The sequence below is a fragment of the Apteryx mantelli genome, chromosome 8 (assembly GCF_036417845.1).
Source record: "Apteryx mantelli isolate bAptMan1 chromosome 8, bAptMan1.hap1, whole genome shotgun sequence".
In the NCBI taxonomy this organism is placed as follows: domain Eukaryota; kingdom Metazoa; phylum Chordata; class Aves; order Apterygiformes; family Apterygidae; genus Apteryx; species Apteryx mantelli.
Window position 1 is genome coordinate 36,344,754 of NC_089985.1, and position 17,366 is coordinate 36,362,119.

The window sequence follows — 17,366 nt, forward strand, 5'->3', positions numbered from 1 at the left end:
TCAACCCCTGTTTTGTCCTCTTAAACGGATACTTGGATTATTGCAAACCAAACATGTCTGAAACCTACCCATTGTTGCAGAGAATATCACGATCCCTAGCACATTCATGCCGTCACTAGTGCCTGGTTCTGATTTGTAAATCACTTCAGGGGGGGGAGTAATATCCAAGGCAAAATTCTGGACATTGGATCCATTCTCATCCTGGACTCCATATATTATAACGTGATGAGTGGTACTTTCAGGTGATGCTTTGCTGGATTTGATGATGGAAATAGTCTTGGTGCGATACTGAAAGAAAACAGAAGATTTTTTATTAAAATATCCCAGCAGGAATTAATAGTTTAATGAGGCCCCCTAAATGATTTGTTAAATGAGGCTGCATGTTACAGGGAAAAGCATGAAAAGAAGAATGACAGCTCCTGTCCCTGTGCTGCTAAAATCTGTAAACACAGCTGAATTTTTGCAAAAACGTGACAAAAGTAGGCTTTCCTATAAGCAGACCCTGTGCAGCAATCATACTTTCTCTTGTTAGAGCTACATTTGACATTCCCTTGTATTCCCTTTCCTATAACACATAAATAGGAATAACTGCCCCAGAAATGAAGAGTGCCTTTATCTTTGTCTCACCAGAGATAAGGTTCCCAGTGAAACCAATAGAGCCATGCCTCTTGCTCACTCAGAACTTTTAAACGAGGTTTTCTGGCCAAATTTCAATCTGAGTAATTAGATTTTTCCTAAATACATTATTTTGTTGCTTTGATTGGATATGGGATTCTGTGCTTCCTTTGTGTGGTGTTGCTGTGCACTCTTAAAGAGATTCCAGCTACCATGTGACTACAGTCCTGCAGTAAAAGAAATCATGCTCTAGGCATACAGGTGTGATCATATAAATCCTTCTGCTTTTCCACAGCACCTTCCAAAAGGTCCTTAAAGATCTGACCTCAAATGGATGGAGCTGCCATAGGTGTGCATGTCTATTCTCCAGTCACACTGTGCATTTTATGTTTGTTTTGCCCTGAGGTACCATGGCTAATCTTGTATATGACAGAGAAATTTAGCACCTTTGCAAGTTTCACAAAGATTTGGCATCCCCAGCCTTTATTCTAATTTTAATGCTGATGACTACAGAGATACAGGGAGGCAGAGTTTAGCCTTTGGTAGCAGATGAGTCTATAATAGAGCGAGGAATAGAATGAAAATGAAGAAGCCCGCTTCAGGTCCCTCTTCCCACCAAAACCAGGAGGTACTTCTCCACCTGCTCCCCCAAAGAGAAACTGGCTTCCAATCTATATTTTCATTATTGATCAGTCTGTCCTTCCTTTCCTTGTAGGTGCTCTACAGGCATTTATTATCTTCACTGTTTATTGATCCCATCCTCCCTGGTTTTCTGTGCCCATTTGAGCTCGTGTCACAGAACTTGCTGTTTCTGGTCAGCTCCTCTGTTCCCACTGCTGTAACAACCCGGTTGTACCCGAGAGCTGCACATATCCCTGCTCCACCTCCTCCTGCCCACGCTCAGGAGCTACAAACCGCCTTCTCCATCTCCTCCCTGCAAAGTCTGCGATAGTCTAGGAAGACACCTGGTGAGACATGTACAGCATCTATGAACCAGGATATACACAATATACTGTACAAATATGAAAGTTGCTTAGTGCTATAAACTGTTCATCTACTTCTGCTGTTAAGGATATGTGGAACTTTAAATCTCATCAAGAGAGGAAGGTAAGAGCGTAGCACATAGAATAATGTTGAAGGGTCATGCAGCCCAGTAGTAATTAATGCCTTACAATGTAGTCCTGCTAGTGGAAAGAGACTCAGTAACTTCTAAATGCTGAAGGTTTTAGTGGTATCTGATGCGGCATATACTGTTTATATCTGGATTCTGTTTTACTACTATATATCATATGTTTTATATGATGAAGGCTCATCTCTTTCATCAGTAGTAAGAGAAATATAGTCGCTTACCTGTTTGAACGTGGCCTCAACAAGATTGGCCGGAAACATGTTCCTAGAAATGAACAAATAAAAGATTTGTTTTTATGGGACTGAAAGCAGTTTCCATTTACTGGGTTTCAGGGTCTATCACGTTAAATTACTTATTTACCTTCCTGGAGAGCAAGTGCTGAGTGGGTGCAGAAGGCTGCTACTCTCTCCCACCCAAACTGTATCACTGTAACTCACTGAGCAAGGCACAACAGAGAGATGATGCCTCCGAATTAAAGTTTTGGGACTCAGTCCTCAACACCTGGAGTGAGATCCAGGTGCTCTACTTTCAGTTCCTGGCTCTGCCACAGCCGCCATGTAGTGACTCAGTCAACAAAATTGCTATTATTCCCTTTCCCATCTGCTAACTGGGGAGAGGAATATTCCTTTATTCCATATTTTGTCTTGTCTAGTTAAATAATGAGATGTTCAAGACAGTCTGTCTTCAGGGATGCGATCCCAAGATCCTGGTCTCCTGCCTGCTGTATTCTACTTTGGGACTTCTAAGCCCTGCTGTGAGATGACTCATAAAGTTTAATACCTTCTGATACACCTTCATCACTAAAAATTGTAAGTGATGCAGACCTTGCAGTGGTTTTGTCGAGAATAGTTTGCTTTTCAAAATGAAGGTTTGATTCCCGATGAAAAGAATCCAGACTAGAGCTGCAGTCTGTGATATATTTTACTTTAATGATTCTGAGGCTTCAGAGCTAGAGACAGGGTGAGGGAGACAGTTTCATCTTTGCTCTCAGCTGCCCTGCAGGGGAAACCATGCCCACATGCTGGGAGATTTGCAGTGAGACTGAGAGATTTTTAATTCCAAAAGGGACTGTTGTTATCATCTTTCCTGACTTTCTGTGTAACACCAACTTACCATTTCACCAGTAATATCTGGAGCTAACTAACTTTGGTTTGAGCTAGATTATTACCTTGTAGAAAGACATTCAATCCTAATATGAAATGGAGAGCACACCCTCTACAGGCTTCAAAGAGGAAACAGTAGAGATGGGGAAAAAAGATAAAAAGGCAAATATTTCCATGTAACATTTGGGAATCAAGATTTGTGTGATCATTCTAATAGGATCATTTTCAGAACTAATTTATTTGCAGCCCAAAGCTTCCGAACCTGGAGGCAAGAGAAAGTGGCACTCCTTGACCCAATTATATGCTTTCATATAAATCAATTTATCCAAAACAAAACTCTTAAATTCTCTAACCAAAGGACTTTTTATTGAAAGTCCAACTCAAGCCCCAAGACAGGAAGTATTTCAGCATGTGTGAAAAGCCTGTTCTCATTCAGAAGAGAATTGCTATATGTATGCACAGTTAAACGTATGCTGAACTGAGACATTTTCCAGACCTGCTTTCCTCTTTGCAGCAGCATATGCTTCCTGCTAGTGGGGTTGCAGCAAGAGTGTTCTGTGCAGCACCAGTTTAGAAAAAACAATTTTATTGCTATTTTAAGTGATCATAATGCGACATTATGGTCACACTTAAAATTATGAGATGGAATCTGTTTCAGTAGCATCAGGCACTGGGAGCAATTACTGCAAACAGATGATTAATTATCCAATTCAGGGTCAAGCAGAGAGAGCAGAACTTTAATTAAAGGGTAGTAGTGCTGCCTAATGATTGAGAGAGAAGATTGAAAATGAGATTTTTCTGCTGGCCTGCTGCGTGAGAGCAGACGAGCCATATAAAGGGATCATTTGTCATTTTGGTAAGGCTATTGCTTTAGGGCAAGCAAGCGTTACACAGACAAGTTATTATCAGGCAAGATACGAGGTTGATGTGCAGCACTTTAGTTACTCTTCATTAACTGTCCTTGACCTTTTCTCCCCTCAGCGAATGTGAGACAGTTCAGATTACCTACTCCTTGCAGCCTGAAAAACCACCTGGCATTTACTGCGGGATAACAGCATATATGAGATATAATAGGTATATTATAACAGACACTGTGGCAACATCTCTTTCCATTTTACCAGTTCTGCTTAAGGGCCCTAGGTATGATGACGGCTGTGCTCTATGGGGACACGATATCAGAAGAAGGCAGACTTGCCTGTAGAAGAAAATTGCCGTAATTTAGCATGGTTTAGTTTCATTAACACAGTCCCTTTGTACACACACCGTGATTTCATCGGAATGATCTAGCTTAAGGTGCCTGCTCGGTAGTGCTGACCCACGCTCCCTGCACTGCTGTAAGCAACGCTCTACACTCAAGTGCTGGGCTGCTGTCGGCAGGGCTTTCACCCCCGGTAACGACAGTGCAAAGCAAGGCCAGTGTGATTTAGCACGGTTATTGCTCCAAATCTTCCAAAAATGCTGATGGTTCTCTGGTTCAAATGTCATATCTGTAGCCGAAACAAGACACAGACAACACCCAGCCGTACATCCCTTCCATATCAGATGCAGACACAACCTTCTGCCTGAGCCCCAGGGCCTCGGCAGAGCCAGGGAACTAACCAAGGAGCAGCTGGATGAAGCTGGACCTGGGAAAATGGAGAGGATGTTTACAGGCGAGGGAAGCACTGGAGAGAAAAGGTCATTACTGTCTCCTTATGCCTCAAAAGGAAATTCTACTTTCAGATTGTTCAAGGCTTCATTAATATTAACTTGTGTTCGCTTTGTGATTTGAGATGATCAGATGAAAGGTGCCAGAGAAGTGCAAAGTGTTACTGTGATGATTATATGAAAACCTGTTAGGCAAAGGTGAGTTATTCTGAAAGCCCTGATTCACACAGAGGATTCCTGCTCAGCTCTGATGCATATGGGCCATAGCATTTACAAACCCCACAAATTTAATTGCTGGGGCTTTCTGCTCTCTGCCTCAGTCTTGTAGTCCTAATTAGTAGAATTAAGAACAAATTGAGACTGCTCAAGAAAGGAAATATCATATGGTTAGTAGCTAGATTAAATGTTAGACAATTTTGTGGAGGATTAAAGCGTTTTATTTCTTTATCATTCTTTATCCTGCAGGAATTACAACTACCGATTTAATACTGGATGCTGGAATTCTCCCAATGTTTTTTAATATATTGTTATGCGCTGTGATCCAGTCTTTGAGACTAGCCTTACCAAAGTTATGCAATTTATCTAGCGAAGGGCTGACCTGAATGTGTTTGGCAGAGCTTCAGCTTATTTTTTATTTTAAGCCGGCTTACTTGGATTGAAAAAATCCAGTATTAGCCAAAATTTAGTTTTGTTAATTAAAAATATTCAAGAGTGCAATTCATAAAAGACAACTCTAATGGACTAAAAAATAATAATGTGAACAATATTTCAAACTGCCACATAGACCTGGGAGATGACTGGGAGTGCTCATCGGCTCAGTCAGGCCTCCACAAAAACACCTGACACATTCTTGCTTTAGGGGTACGTTTTGCTGCACGTTGATATTTTCAGCCGTGAGCCGGATGTTCGGAAGGGATCTCCCAGGAATGCTTCCACGGAGGGTGGAGGGGCTGACGTTTTACCATGGAGCCAGGATGAGGAAGGCTAAGGGGATCCTCATAGCCGCCAGGTAGCTCTCGGGGCACCCTCCCGTCGGTTTCTGGCATGCTGAACCGGGGCATTGGGGACTGCTAGTTTGGGTGGGAGCTTCAGTATAGCACAAAGTCTGGGCACTTGCACTCACACAACTATATTACAAAACTAATGATAGGCTGTTCCACCCTCTCAGCCTCTCCTCTGCCTAAGTTTCAAGTATCCATCCTGCTTTCAGATCAGCTCCTGCAGATCTCTACTAGCTTTATTGCAATTTTGCACAAGGATAAAGATCTACCCCCATGGATCTGATATCAGGATCACAATGTGAGCCTGTAACTTTACCCAGAACAGGCACTATGTTTGTATCACTGTTATATATTGAATTAAAGACACTGTCAGTACTTATTAAGTAATAATTCAAGCTGAGCTACGCATTGCTGTCACCACACAGAAATGCTGTTGTGTTTGTTAAGAGAGCTAAGCAGTTAAAATACTTCTAAATTTCCAGCATTACTTTCAGATTAGTTATAAAATATAGGACACAAAATAATACTGTGGGAAGCTTAAAATGATGTGGGATTAATTTCTCTAGTGTAAGCAATATTTCTTTACCCTCAGTGGTATGATTCAGCATGGTAAAAATAATTTCACATAATAATAGGGAGTTAAATATAATGAATAACAGTGGAACATAGAAAAATTTAGGTCTAAGACAAGGATGTGATTGTAAAACAGCAGCTGAGACATATGGTTTCTGGTTACATAAAAAATTAAGAACTAAATACTGTCTCCCCCGAGGAAGAACAGAGGATGTATCTCCCAGCGCACCCTCTGCTTCAGGAACTCTGCCGGCGGGAGCGGGAGGGCTCAGCGCAGGCTAAAAGGGTGAACATGTATGTTAGCGCTATAGCAGCTCAGTGAACTGCCACAGACCATGAACCATTAAACAACAGAGGGCACGGCTGGCCTGCCTTTGCTATGACAGCAGCGTATACGTACCAGTGGCCTACTAAACACCTTCTCTGACTACCTCCTGCTGCGATGCACAGACTGGCTCATTCTGCTAGGAAATTTCGGAGTTCTGCCCTAATTCTTCTATGGGATAAGAGGACATAAGGATGTACTGAGAATTAGAAATGCGCATCTCTGATAAAGGCAACACATGTTCTGCGATTTGGTAACCAAAGGATTTGAAGAAAATCCTGGAGACTTGCATCAAGTATAAATAGTAGCCGGTCTAAGGAGCAACTCTGAGGGCGCAGTTTCCCATTGCATGTTAGACTGCCCCTTGCCACTGCCAAAACGGGAGGTCTTTTCCCCTTCTCCACTGTCTCCTAGCAATTAACCTAGCCCTTAACGCTCTTCACTCATTTTTGCCCCCTTAGTTTTCCCCTGTTTCAGCAAGTTGGACTGCCCCAGAGCAGCACAGGGTAAGCAGCAGCAGAGTCGTTTCGGTGACAGCTGCTTTTCAGCTCGGGCCGCGCCACGCAAGTGCGCGCCTGGGTGCAGGAGCCCCCGCTCGCTGCAGAAGGCTGCTAACACTGAGGGCTACAGTCGTGATGTCAGTATCAGCGATGGTGACGGCTTCACTGCTCCTGCCGTTAGCACAGCATGAGCCTGCAGCTGCTGGAACAGCCAGTTTCACTGCTCCTGGATAACCTCTCTTAGAAATAATAGGCCAAATTCTGGTTGCAATTATACTGTTAAAAATCTGAAACACCCATTCTGACTCCTGGCTATGACATCTTCTGTCGATTCGAAGTATTCAGTTTTCGCAGATTTTTTTAATAAGAAATCAGTCCAGCTGCTCTAGCATAACAGCAGCCACAGGTATGACAGATGTTGTTGCCTTAACTCAGAGCGCACATTCCCCTGGGGCACTCTGGGCTCTGCAGCAGCAATCTGGTTTTGCTCTCAGACTGTGATGGTATCAGTACCTAATTGCTGCCACAGCAGACAGCCCTTGGCTGGAGTCTCCCATGCTGTGGAATTAAAGCCACCAGAGGGATTTTTTGCTACATACACAGCCTTACAATATTTAATTGGCCTATGTTTGCACTGGCCATAAAAACAGCTTTGGACACTCTGTCCTATGTATCTCAAATTTGGACCAGTGTAGCTGAGCTTGCAAGAACATTGCTTGAGTGTTTGAGATCTCACCCTGTCAGTCTATACAGCAAGGGCACAGAGACATGAAAATGGAGTCCAAGTAGCTTGATGTGACAACTAGTCAGGACAAATTTAGTTTCCAGGTTTTACAGCTGTGCAGAAGAATGGTGATGACACCAGTATGGTTTCTATTCACTGTCGTTTGAAGTCAGATGCCTCTTTCATCCTAGTGACATTGGCTTCATCTCAGAAATGTTCTTTGCTTTGCTGTCCTCTGTGTTATTTTGTCATCAACTGTGTAGACCTGACTGTACCACATGTGCCACTGTACCACATGAACCAGATCCCATCCTCGGTCACATGGATAAAAATCTGAAATAGCTCCCTGCTAGCATAAGCAGGCTCCATCAGGGTTTACACTCCTGAAATCAAGGGCGGAATTTAATTCTGCCTGACTGAACACATCAGCTATCTCAGGGCCCCAGGAGGATGCATGCTGCACATCAGTCATGATCTCCAGTGTCTAATATCATTTCAAAGTGCCAAATTTACTACTCCCCGCAAGTCTGAAGGCTTATGTGGGATTAAAAAAAAGCATTAAATTCCTTATTATTGTGGTAAAGGTACTAATAGAATATAAAAATCACTAATTAGGACTAAGCATTGTGGACCACCTTGTTTCTTGCTTGTCTCTTCTCAGGTCAGGGCAGAACTCACATCGTGGAGTCATTTTGCCAAACACTTGGACTTTGTGTCTGTGCTGAGGTGACACTGTTGCATGGCATTTCAGTTCCAGTGAGGGCTCTGGGGGGTCAGCCTCCTTACCCTGCTTCTTATGAAAGAAAAGGCCTTTACATGCAGCCTGGTAGGGCTATGACGTTCTGAGAAAATCATTCTTTGGAGTGGAAGCCAAGTACTTCATAAGACTGAATCATATCAAAAGTAGCATGATGGACCCAACATACTTCCACTATGGTTCCATGAAGACAAAGTTATTTAATAAAAAATGTTCCTTTACATCAGCAGATGTCCAGGCCTGATGACAGGAGGATGAATGATTTATTCCTGTTTAGGGCTGAAGTTGTCCTAATGCAGTTTTGACTCCTGGACTCTTCACGCCTCCTGCTCTGTGGCTGAGGCCTCCTGAGCAGAGAGCAAAAACTCTGTTTCATAATTCAACTCCCAGCACTGCTTTCGTCATTATTCCATATTGGATTCTTTTTATGCCAAATAATAGCAGACACACATTTAGGGACATCAGAGCTCTATGTAAATAGTTGAAGAACAGGCTCCTGTACAGCTTAAACTGGATAAACATTAACCACAAGAGAAAGTAAAGTCAAATATAGTGCTGAACAGTGCTGGCACCAGGTTTGCTTTGTAAGAGAAAAGAAAACCGGCAAGCTGAAATGAGTGAAAAATGGTAGTTTGCCATAGGGGACAGATAAATATTTCCATCATAGGTACAAGTGGCTTTTGGTCAAAGACACATGAATGTCTCCTTTGGTTAAGGCTATTAAAAAGTTCTTTTGTAGTTTAATCCTTGGGTCTTTTAATATGCTCTTAAATATTGTGTGTATATACAACTCCAGCTGTAAACTTCTTTAAGCGTGATTTCTGGTTTTGCACAGCCTGGACTTTTTCGAAACTACAGCAGATATCGGGTTTCTCCTGCCTTTTTTGAAGAAACACAATTTCTGTAAAATATAAAATAGCGCTCAGCTTGAAAGGAGGGAAGGGAAATGATTTTAAAGAGTGCTCAGGATTCCCATGAAAACATAAACCCTCTGCAGTATTTATATCCTCTTCTAACTCTTTATGGTATAAAAAAAAATCTTTCTTGGTTAAAGTTGGCCAGCCAGATTGAGTTTCTGGGTGCCTGCTTCAAAGTCTATTAAATTGGATGCAATCCTGAATATTCAGTGGTAAAAAAGTGCTCTGATTTATCCTTCCAGTAAACTTCAGAACTGTGCAAATTTGTGTGTCATGTCAGGTTAAGGTATGATTTGATCCTGACTGTGTTCATTGGATTGATTGTTTTATTTGGCATTTTTGAGCTGAATTAGCTCACAATGGCATGGGTCTGGTTAAACTTGAAGAAGACTAAAAGCTTATGTGAACCTTGCATTTGCGCCCAGCTGGTGCCCAGATTTGCATCCATGATCAACCTAACATAAAACAGGAGGGTGAGCCCCCAGTTTGGCTGGAACTCGTTTCCTCACATGAATGTTTGCAGCATTTGCTTGGTTGTTTATATCTCATGAGCAAATTTTGTTTCTGTTGATGACAACTGCAAATAGCATGATCTCAGCTGCAAGAAGATTTAACCTTTGACTTACAAAGCAAAGGTATTTTGATAATGGCAACAGAGCATGGTATAAATATTAACTGTTAAGGTAAACAGTGTGGTCCTTGAATGATGTATCTTGTTTTACAAATATTCATCCCTGAGTTATATGCTTTTTCTGCTCTGCTTGTCAGATGAATATATGTTCCAGAACTAAGCAAACCTAATATTTAAAATTGGACATTATTCCTGTAAATGTGGCCCTTTTTGTCCTTTTGAGTAAAACACTCAAAGGCTGAATTATTTAAAAAAATGGATATCTTGCCTTTCTTTATTGCTTAACTCCAAAATAGCTACTAAAATTTGCTCTTTTATCTTTGGGGACATGGTACAGAGATAATTCACACAGTAATTCACCCAGAAAAATGAAGCTAAAGATCTTTGCTGATTCATTGCTATGGATAGTGTTTTCACTGTGATGCCCCCAAGGCCACATTCCTACACCAAGACCCCCACTGGGTCTCCTATCAGCTGGGAATATTTCCTCTGACACTGCAGATTTTTCTGAATGATCCTCAGTGGAGGTAATTTCTTTTCCATATGTCTTGATTCTCCAGCTGTAAGAAAGGAAAATGGTCCTTGTCTACCTTACAGAAGTATTGCACATCATGAGAATAAATTCACTAAAAATCATAAGGCACTAGGTACTTTGATGCGTTAGAGAGAACAAAAAGACGATCCTTAGCCTAAGAATTCATAGTCTTAAATATGGAAGAAAAAATACTTCGAGGAGCCCTGCAGTGCTCACATCAGAAATCTTAATTAAGGCAAATTTGTACATCTGTCTCTGTCTAGTAATAAAGAGGCAGTTAAAGAGATAAGCCTCTTCAGAACGGGTGTCTCCTGCACAGCTTCGGACTCACAGTTGTCTTCTGAATTACCTGTAGTTAACCCACACCCCTGCACACTGGCAAAAGAGAGGGGCAAGATATGAAGGGGAGAGTCCTGCACAGGTATGAAGGTAAACTAGGCAGCAAGATGGGCATCTTCCACAGAGAGAGGAACATGTGTTTGGCTAAAAGCTGGATCAGATTAAAGCAAAAATTCAGAGATTTAGGGCCAAAGCAGCACTAAAGATTTTAGGTACACAGATTTATTGAATGTTGAAAACACTTTATTATATTACACTGCATTCAATGGCCTTTCTGTTCAGACTGAATCTAGGAGAAAATCAGTAGAGGCAGGTTCACATCCACTGATTTTCCTTGTCCTCCATCTCTCCTGACCCCCTTCGAAAAGGAAGCCTTTGAAAAAGCTGGGTTTCAGGATCAGGGCTTTTCTCTCTGGACCTATTCTGTGATTTTCCTCATTCTTTGAATGTTCTTGATTGCTATAGCCTAAGAGAGGACTGTTGTACACAAACTACCATGAAACACTTGGCAGTTCTCAGCTTTATGTGGAAGAAATGAAGACAGCTGTCGGGTGGCAAACTCTGCCCGGAGTTAAACAGCTTCCGCTTTTCTGTGCTGGAGGTTTGGGCTTCTGCCTTCCCCAGTGAACGCAGGGAAGGGGCTGGCAGCTCAGGAAGGGGAAGGAGGGACTGAACCACGGCTGCCAGGCAGCGCACGCAGCAGAGCCCTGGGGCGCAGCGGGGGCCAGCAGGGCTGAGGGGTTCGGTGCTGCGGCCAGCGGCGCGTGCACCCGCTCTTCCCACCACTCGGTCCCTGCCGCTGCATCCACTGGTGACGGGGACGCTTGAGCACACTAGCACTGGGACCTTGGACTAGGAAATGACAGCCAGAGGGATAATACGGCCTCGTTATATTTTCCACATCATCCTTTCCTCTTAAAATATCTCTATTCCTTGGCCTCTAGGACTCACTCCCAAATGCAGCATCTTTTACTATGCATTGCCATTCAAACTGGAAGAAAATATAGGAGAAAAACACTGCAGTCACTAAACTGCGACTGTCCTACCCTTCACATTCCCCCTGAAGATAAGTTGGACTGTACGCACCAGCTCCAGTGGCATTTGTCCTTTGACACTATATGAGCTGTTTTCAAGCATGCTGTGTTTAGACTGGAGCAGCAGGGATCTGCTGGCTCTGTGAATGCATGCTAGAAGGACTTTGACAGCTTCCAGATCTCTTGTATCGTTATTTTTATGACCCTCTATTTGACATGAGGTGTTGGATTGCCTTCCTTTACTGCGCTAATAGCGTGATAATAAACAACGGATGGGATCTCACGGGATGAGGACTTGGTAAAATAGAGCAAACTCTAGAGCAGTAAAAAGAAAACAAGAACTTATATTGAGAAGGATGCCTTGCTTGCTGTTTTTTCCCCTAAAACAATGTAAAGCCATCTGAACTTTCTTAGCTAGTAACCAATTTAAGAACACCCACTATGTTACAATTATCTCTTAAAAACACTACTGTTAAGATATTGTTTAGAGATCTGCTATATATCACTACATTACTGTGTAAGGCAGGGCATAGGATTGGCTGGTGGATATATTCTCTTTTTGATCCAATTTACATGATTAGAATATCATTTTTATTAGATGTATTTATTAACTGCTTTCAGTGGGATGTTAGTTTCTGTTATGTTATGAATAGCATCACTACCTCATTAGGCTTAAAAACCAGATACAGACTAATACTAGAGATTGCTGTCTGGCAGTTAACTTCAGCCTGTAGATCCCAATGCAACCATACTGGCCGCTCTTCACAAGGATCACTAGCAATACAAGTCCTAGTCAAATCCTCAGTGATGTAATACTTCTATTTAAAGGAATCAATATGTGACAAAAAATGGTTGACTTGTGGATATAATTTTTGAAGCAAGAAATTCAGGATGTAGATAGGGTTATATATGTCCTGGCTGATGTGAGGTTTAGAGCCATTTCAGAATTATGCAGTACAGTGTCCTTGTTATGTCCTAATCATGCCATATACAGTGGAAGTTTTATTGCTTTTTTATGTAATAGACAAATATACAGGGGAAGCATCATCCACAAAATAATGCTGTGTATATGGTGTATTATGATATCATCAGGTTCCTCCATACACCATAATTACTTCTGAAATGTGAACATTGGTCGATGTTGTAGGTGTTTATAATGACCATAATGCCCTGCAGTAGTTCTTGATTTTATTTTTTGCTAAGTCAGTACAGTCTGCAAATTTCTGATAAAAAACACTTCTAAAAGTAAGAGCCTCACTCAGAAATTCCAGAAATTCAATTTCTAGCAACATCCTTCCTGCCAAAAAATCCAAACCCAACAATGTCATATGTAACATCACAAGAACTAATAATACCAACACATTTCATTATTTGTGAATGGCTTCAAAGCTGAAATCAGTGAGGATGAATATGCATATCACATGCCAAGCTGCATGCTTTTAAAATAAACCCCACAATTATATCACGTATCAGCTCCACTACTTGTACATTTAACATTCTTTATTTGCAGGATACCAGATGTTTCCTGTGTTAACTTCTGTGCACATATGCAATTGATAAATTGAGAGGAAATTAATGAATTGAGAAGATAAGCCAATCTGGGCCTAGCAAGATGCTCTCCAGCTGTGAATGGAAGTGATTTATCATTGAGCTAAAGGATCAGCTTTTCTAGCTCAAACCAGCAGATACATCATTACATTTAATCCAGACTTCCGCATAGATATATAGGAGTTTTGCGACTGACTTAATCAAAGCCAGAATTTCACCCATAGTGCTTAGCTAGAGGGGAAAGCTCACCCCCCACAGTTGTGTTTTGCTTATTTATTTATTTATTTATTTATTAAATACGGTTTAGTGAATTTCTGTAGTGGAGGAATAAAAACCATCAGTTTGTGCACTTAGGCTAGAAAGACAGGGCAGCTGTGACAGCTTAACATGGCAAAAGCAGAGTGAGCTTAATTCTCTCTTTTTAAGCTTCAGCAATGAGTGGATAGCTGTCCTGTCACTGTTTGTGCCTGCCCAAACCAGAAAAGACTTCAAGCACATGCCTGGGTGGAAACACAATGCCTGAAATATGCATGCAAGCTATTATAATTTAATCAGGTAAGTGTTTGTGGAAAGTGAAATTTAAGATGACAGTTGCAAATGTTTAGATCAGAACACTATATGTGTTACCTGCAATGAGACTTAGCAGAATAAAGTGTTTCCAAACCCTGCTGCTATATCTGTGGTGTAAAGGGAAGCTGAACTAGCCAGACAGAGATGAAATCATAATTTAGACTCAGGTTTCTGTCATATAGACATTCACTTGTTTTATGCAAACATAATAATATGGAACTGACTTTAAACTTTGCACCCCCAAATTACTTTTCATTTGAATTATCTCCATGAATTAACTCACTCTGGGTTTCAAAAAGCAACTGTGTCAGTGCAAGCAAGGGGATGGGAACCTGTGACCAGGGCAGACCCTTTCCACAGGCAGCTGGTTGTTAGGTCAGTTTGAATGTCACATTGCTCTATATGTCTCACTATGCCTTTTTTTTTTTTTTTTTTCTTTTTCTTCTGAGAATGACCTTAAGGGAAGAGCTCAACATCATAGAAAAGGCCTCCAAACACTACCAAAATAAAGATAATTGTTAAGATTACCCAATTCTCTTAAATTCCCTTATACTTCTATCAGTCTCCTAGCTACTCTGTCGTACTAAGGGATTCAAAGCTGCAATAACTTACTTGGTTCCTTCCTCTTAGTGTAAAAATTATAGTCACTTATGCAACAAAACAGGATTATGTGACTTAATTAGTCAGTCACAAACACATGAATTCCACTGCACATATATCAAGCACATTCACTGGGGAGAAATGGATGCCCTGAAGTGAACATCTTCCCATTGCAGATGAGGATGGTGGTTTTGCAAAAGGCTGCAAAAAAGAGTGCTCTCAGCTGCTGCTCCATGACATATATAATTTGGCTTTTGTTCTCAGCAAGATGTTGATATTATAAAAAAAAGTACAGGTTTCAGATGGGCTGGTTAAGTACAACTTGGAGGAGGAAGAGAAAATGTTTTTAGCCTTTTCTTCCCCATTCCCTCTGGCTTAAGGTCCCAGTAACTCTCATAACCACTCTGTGTGCTGAGGCTCTACCAGGGTCAGGAACCTGTGCTTTTGAAAGAAAAGTAGTCCAACATTTTAAATAAGTCAACCTCCAAAGGGAACTCTCTTTCTTATGGTTAAGATACACCCTGGGCCTGCAAACCCTGGTCCACTATAGTACGAGATCGCCAGCTTCAGGAACTATCACCCAAAGACAGAACTTGGTCTTTCTGCAAAAGCAAAATAAATCTGAGACATGTTCTATGTTTAGATCAGGAAATTAATCCCACTAACACCTGAAATGATGATGCAAACAGTGATATTCAGGCAAGGCCATCAAAATAATCTATTCATCTCTTTAATGTTGCTCTAAAAGAACAACCCTCCCTCTGCTAAAGTAAAACAAATAAGAAACACCTACAGAGCAGAACCGATAGCATGAAAAAAAAAAAAAGGAACTGAAAGATCAGAACAGTGGTCTTTCTAGCTGTATGTTTCTCTGAGAGTTGTTATGAGCAGTTGTAGCAGTGCTTTTGAGAATTATTTTCTGGAAAATGTGGGGTTTGGCCCGTACATTTGAGGTTTGGCCTATTACAGCTGTGCCCACTCTTAATATTTAAATTAACACTGTATTTTTTTAATGCTGTCTTGACCTTAATAGCTTTGATGGTGAGCTCCATAGGCCATATGGGATTCTGCAGGGGGGTAAAAAAAAAATCCAGTGTTGTTAGCATTTCTGTTGCATTGGGTGTCTATTTGTTTAAGTCTTACTTGAAAGAGCAAGTATAAACATCTTATAACTTGAAAATCACCTTCTGAAAGTTACTTTTTCTTGATTTAAAAAAAAGCTTTCATCATTAGGTTCAGAACTTATCTTCAGGTCACAGTTTCTCATGCAGTTATGTAAAGTGTGAAATGTTACCTTCAGAAAGCAGAAAGAATGAATGCAGTTACCGGATTAGGTCTAGCAGTGCATCTGCAGAGCTCATGATTTGCTTTCTACCCTCTTCAGTGCTCTCCTTCTGCGCTGCTCCACCAGGATGGATGATGGAGACCATAATTATTCCCACAATCACAGCCACAAATGTTGTCCACAGATAGTAAGTGATGGTTATGATACCTAATCGACTAGAAGTCTTGGCATCCAGGGCTGCTAGCCCAGACATTAAGCTGTGGAAAGAAAACACAAAATAAATGTTATCTTTTGCATAAAATTAATACAACAGAAAACCTCATTTCCTAGTTGTTCCAGTTTACCTGCTCCCGATTGCCTGTGTATAAGTATTTCCAGGAGCTGTGACTGTAACACTAAAGCTCTAACCTCTGTAGCTAAAAGGATGTTTCCTAATAGCCATGTGAGATCTCAGTTACTTGAAGGAACTTGCAACTCAGCATGCACACATGGGGACAGAATAGTATCAACTGCTCCCTGAAGTTTAAATGATGGTTTTACACAACCTGCAGGTGTGGTGGCTCAGTTCATAGGAGCTATTGCGATAATCAGTCATACAAACTTAAGTATGAAACTCTACACACAATTTTATAGACTCACAGAATAATTCAGGTTGGAAGGGACCTCTGAAGAGCATCTGACCACCACCACTACACCCCCCACCCTTTTCCTGTGTGAAGCAGGACTAATTTATATCCAGCTTCAAAGTGAGACCAGGCTGCGAAGGGGCAATTTTGACACATAGTTCATTTTTTACCTAACAGCATAACATTTTAATTTTTTATAAACCCCATATGAAGCACAACATGTTTTTGCTTTACTATGGGGCATGTTGGGGAGCAGACTGTGATTCAGCGTGCCTCCAGACAAATTGGAGACAGGCTCTGTATCTCCCATATCTGCTGTAGAGGAAACTCCTTAAAAGGCACGTGGTTGCACAGTGGGGAGCAAAAAAACGTCATGGTCACTTCACTTCCCCCTTTGCTTTCCCCTTTGCCTCCCTGCCCAGCACTGTCAGAGGATGACCAGTGGTCTTACAGCACTTGCCTCTGCCGAGCTATACAACTCTCTGCTGAGTGTTTTAAGTCCTGCTGCCCCTCTCTTACAGGCAAATTAGGACACTGCTTGGTCCCTGCATTAGCTCCAGGCTGCTCTGACATAGACCCAGATGATGCTGTTTTCAAGTGGTCTGAGGCTGAGATGTGAGTTTCCAGTGACATCGGTGTTACACAGGGCTTTAAACTGAGATTAAACCTTGAATAATTCTGTGTAAATTCTTTTAAACACGCAGCTCGGAAAAACTGCAGGTGAAATAAAATACCACATTTACTATTTTGTGTGACCCCACTGTCCAGCTTTCTAATCAAAACAAAGCTGATTATACAACAAAACAAACCTGATATATATATATACACCAGGCCTTTCCTCATAAATAGCACCTACTTGAATGACATCTCCTTGACCTCACTCTGCTCAGGGAGGTTATCTAGAGAC

General features: G+C 41.4%; 1 protein-coding gene across 1 annotated transcript in view; it reads right to left on the minus strand.

Annotated features, from left to right (window-relative positions):
* Window positions 1–17,366, minus strand: part of SLC1A7 (solute carrier family 1 member 7) — a 57,590-nt gene that overhangs the window by 24,306 nt on the left and 15,918 nt on the right. Inside the window, exons 3-5 of the mRNA XM_067300493.1 lie at window positions 15,875–16,090; window positions 1,966–2,008; window positions 69–288 (exon numbers count right to left, since the gene is read on the minus strand). Of these exons, the coding sequence (XP_067156594.1) occupies window positions 69–288; window positions 1,966–2,008; window positions 15,875–16,090 (479 nt within the window). The remainder of the gene's footprint in view (window positions 1–68; window positions 289–1,965; window positions 2,009–15,874; window positions 16,091–17,366) is intronic.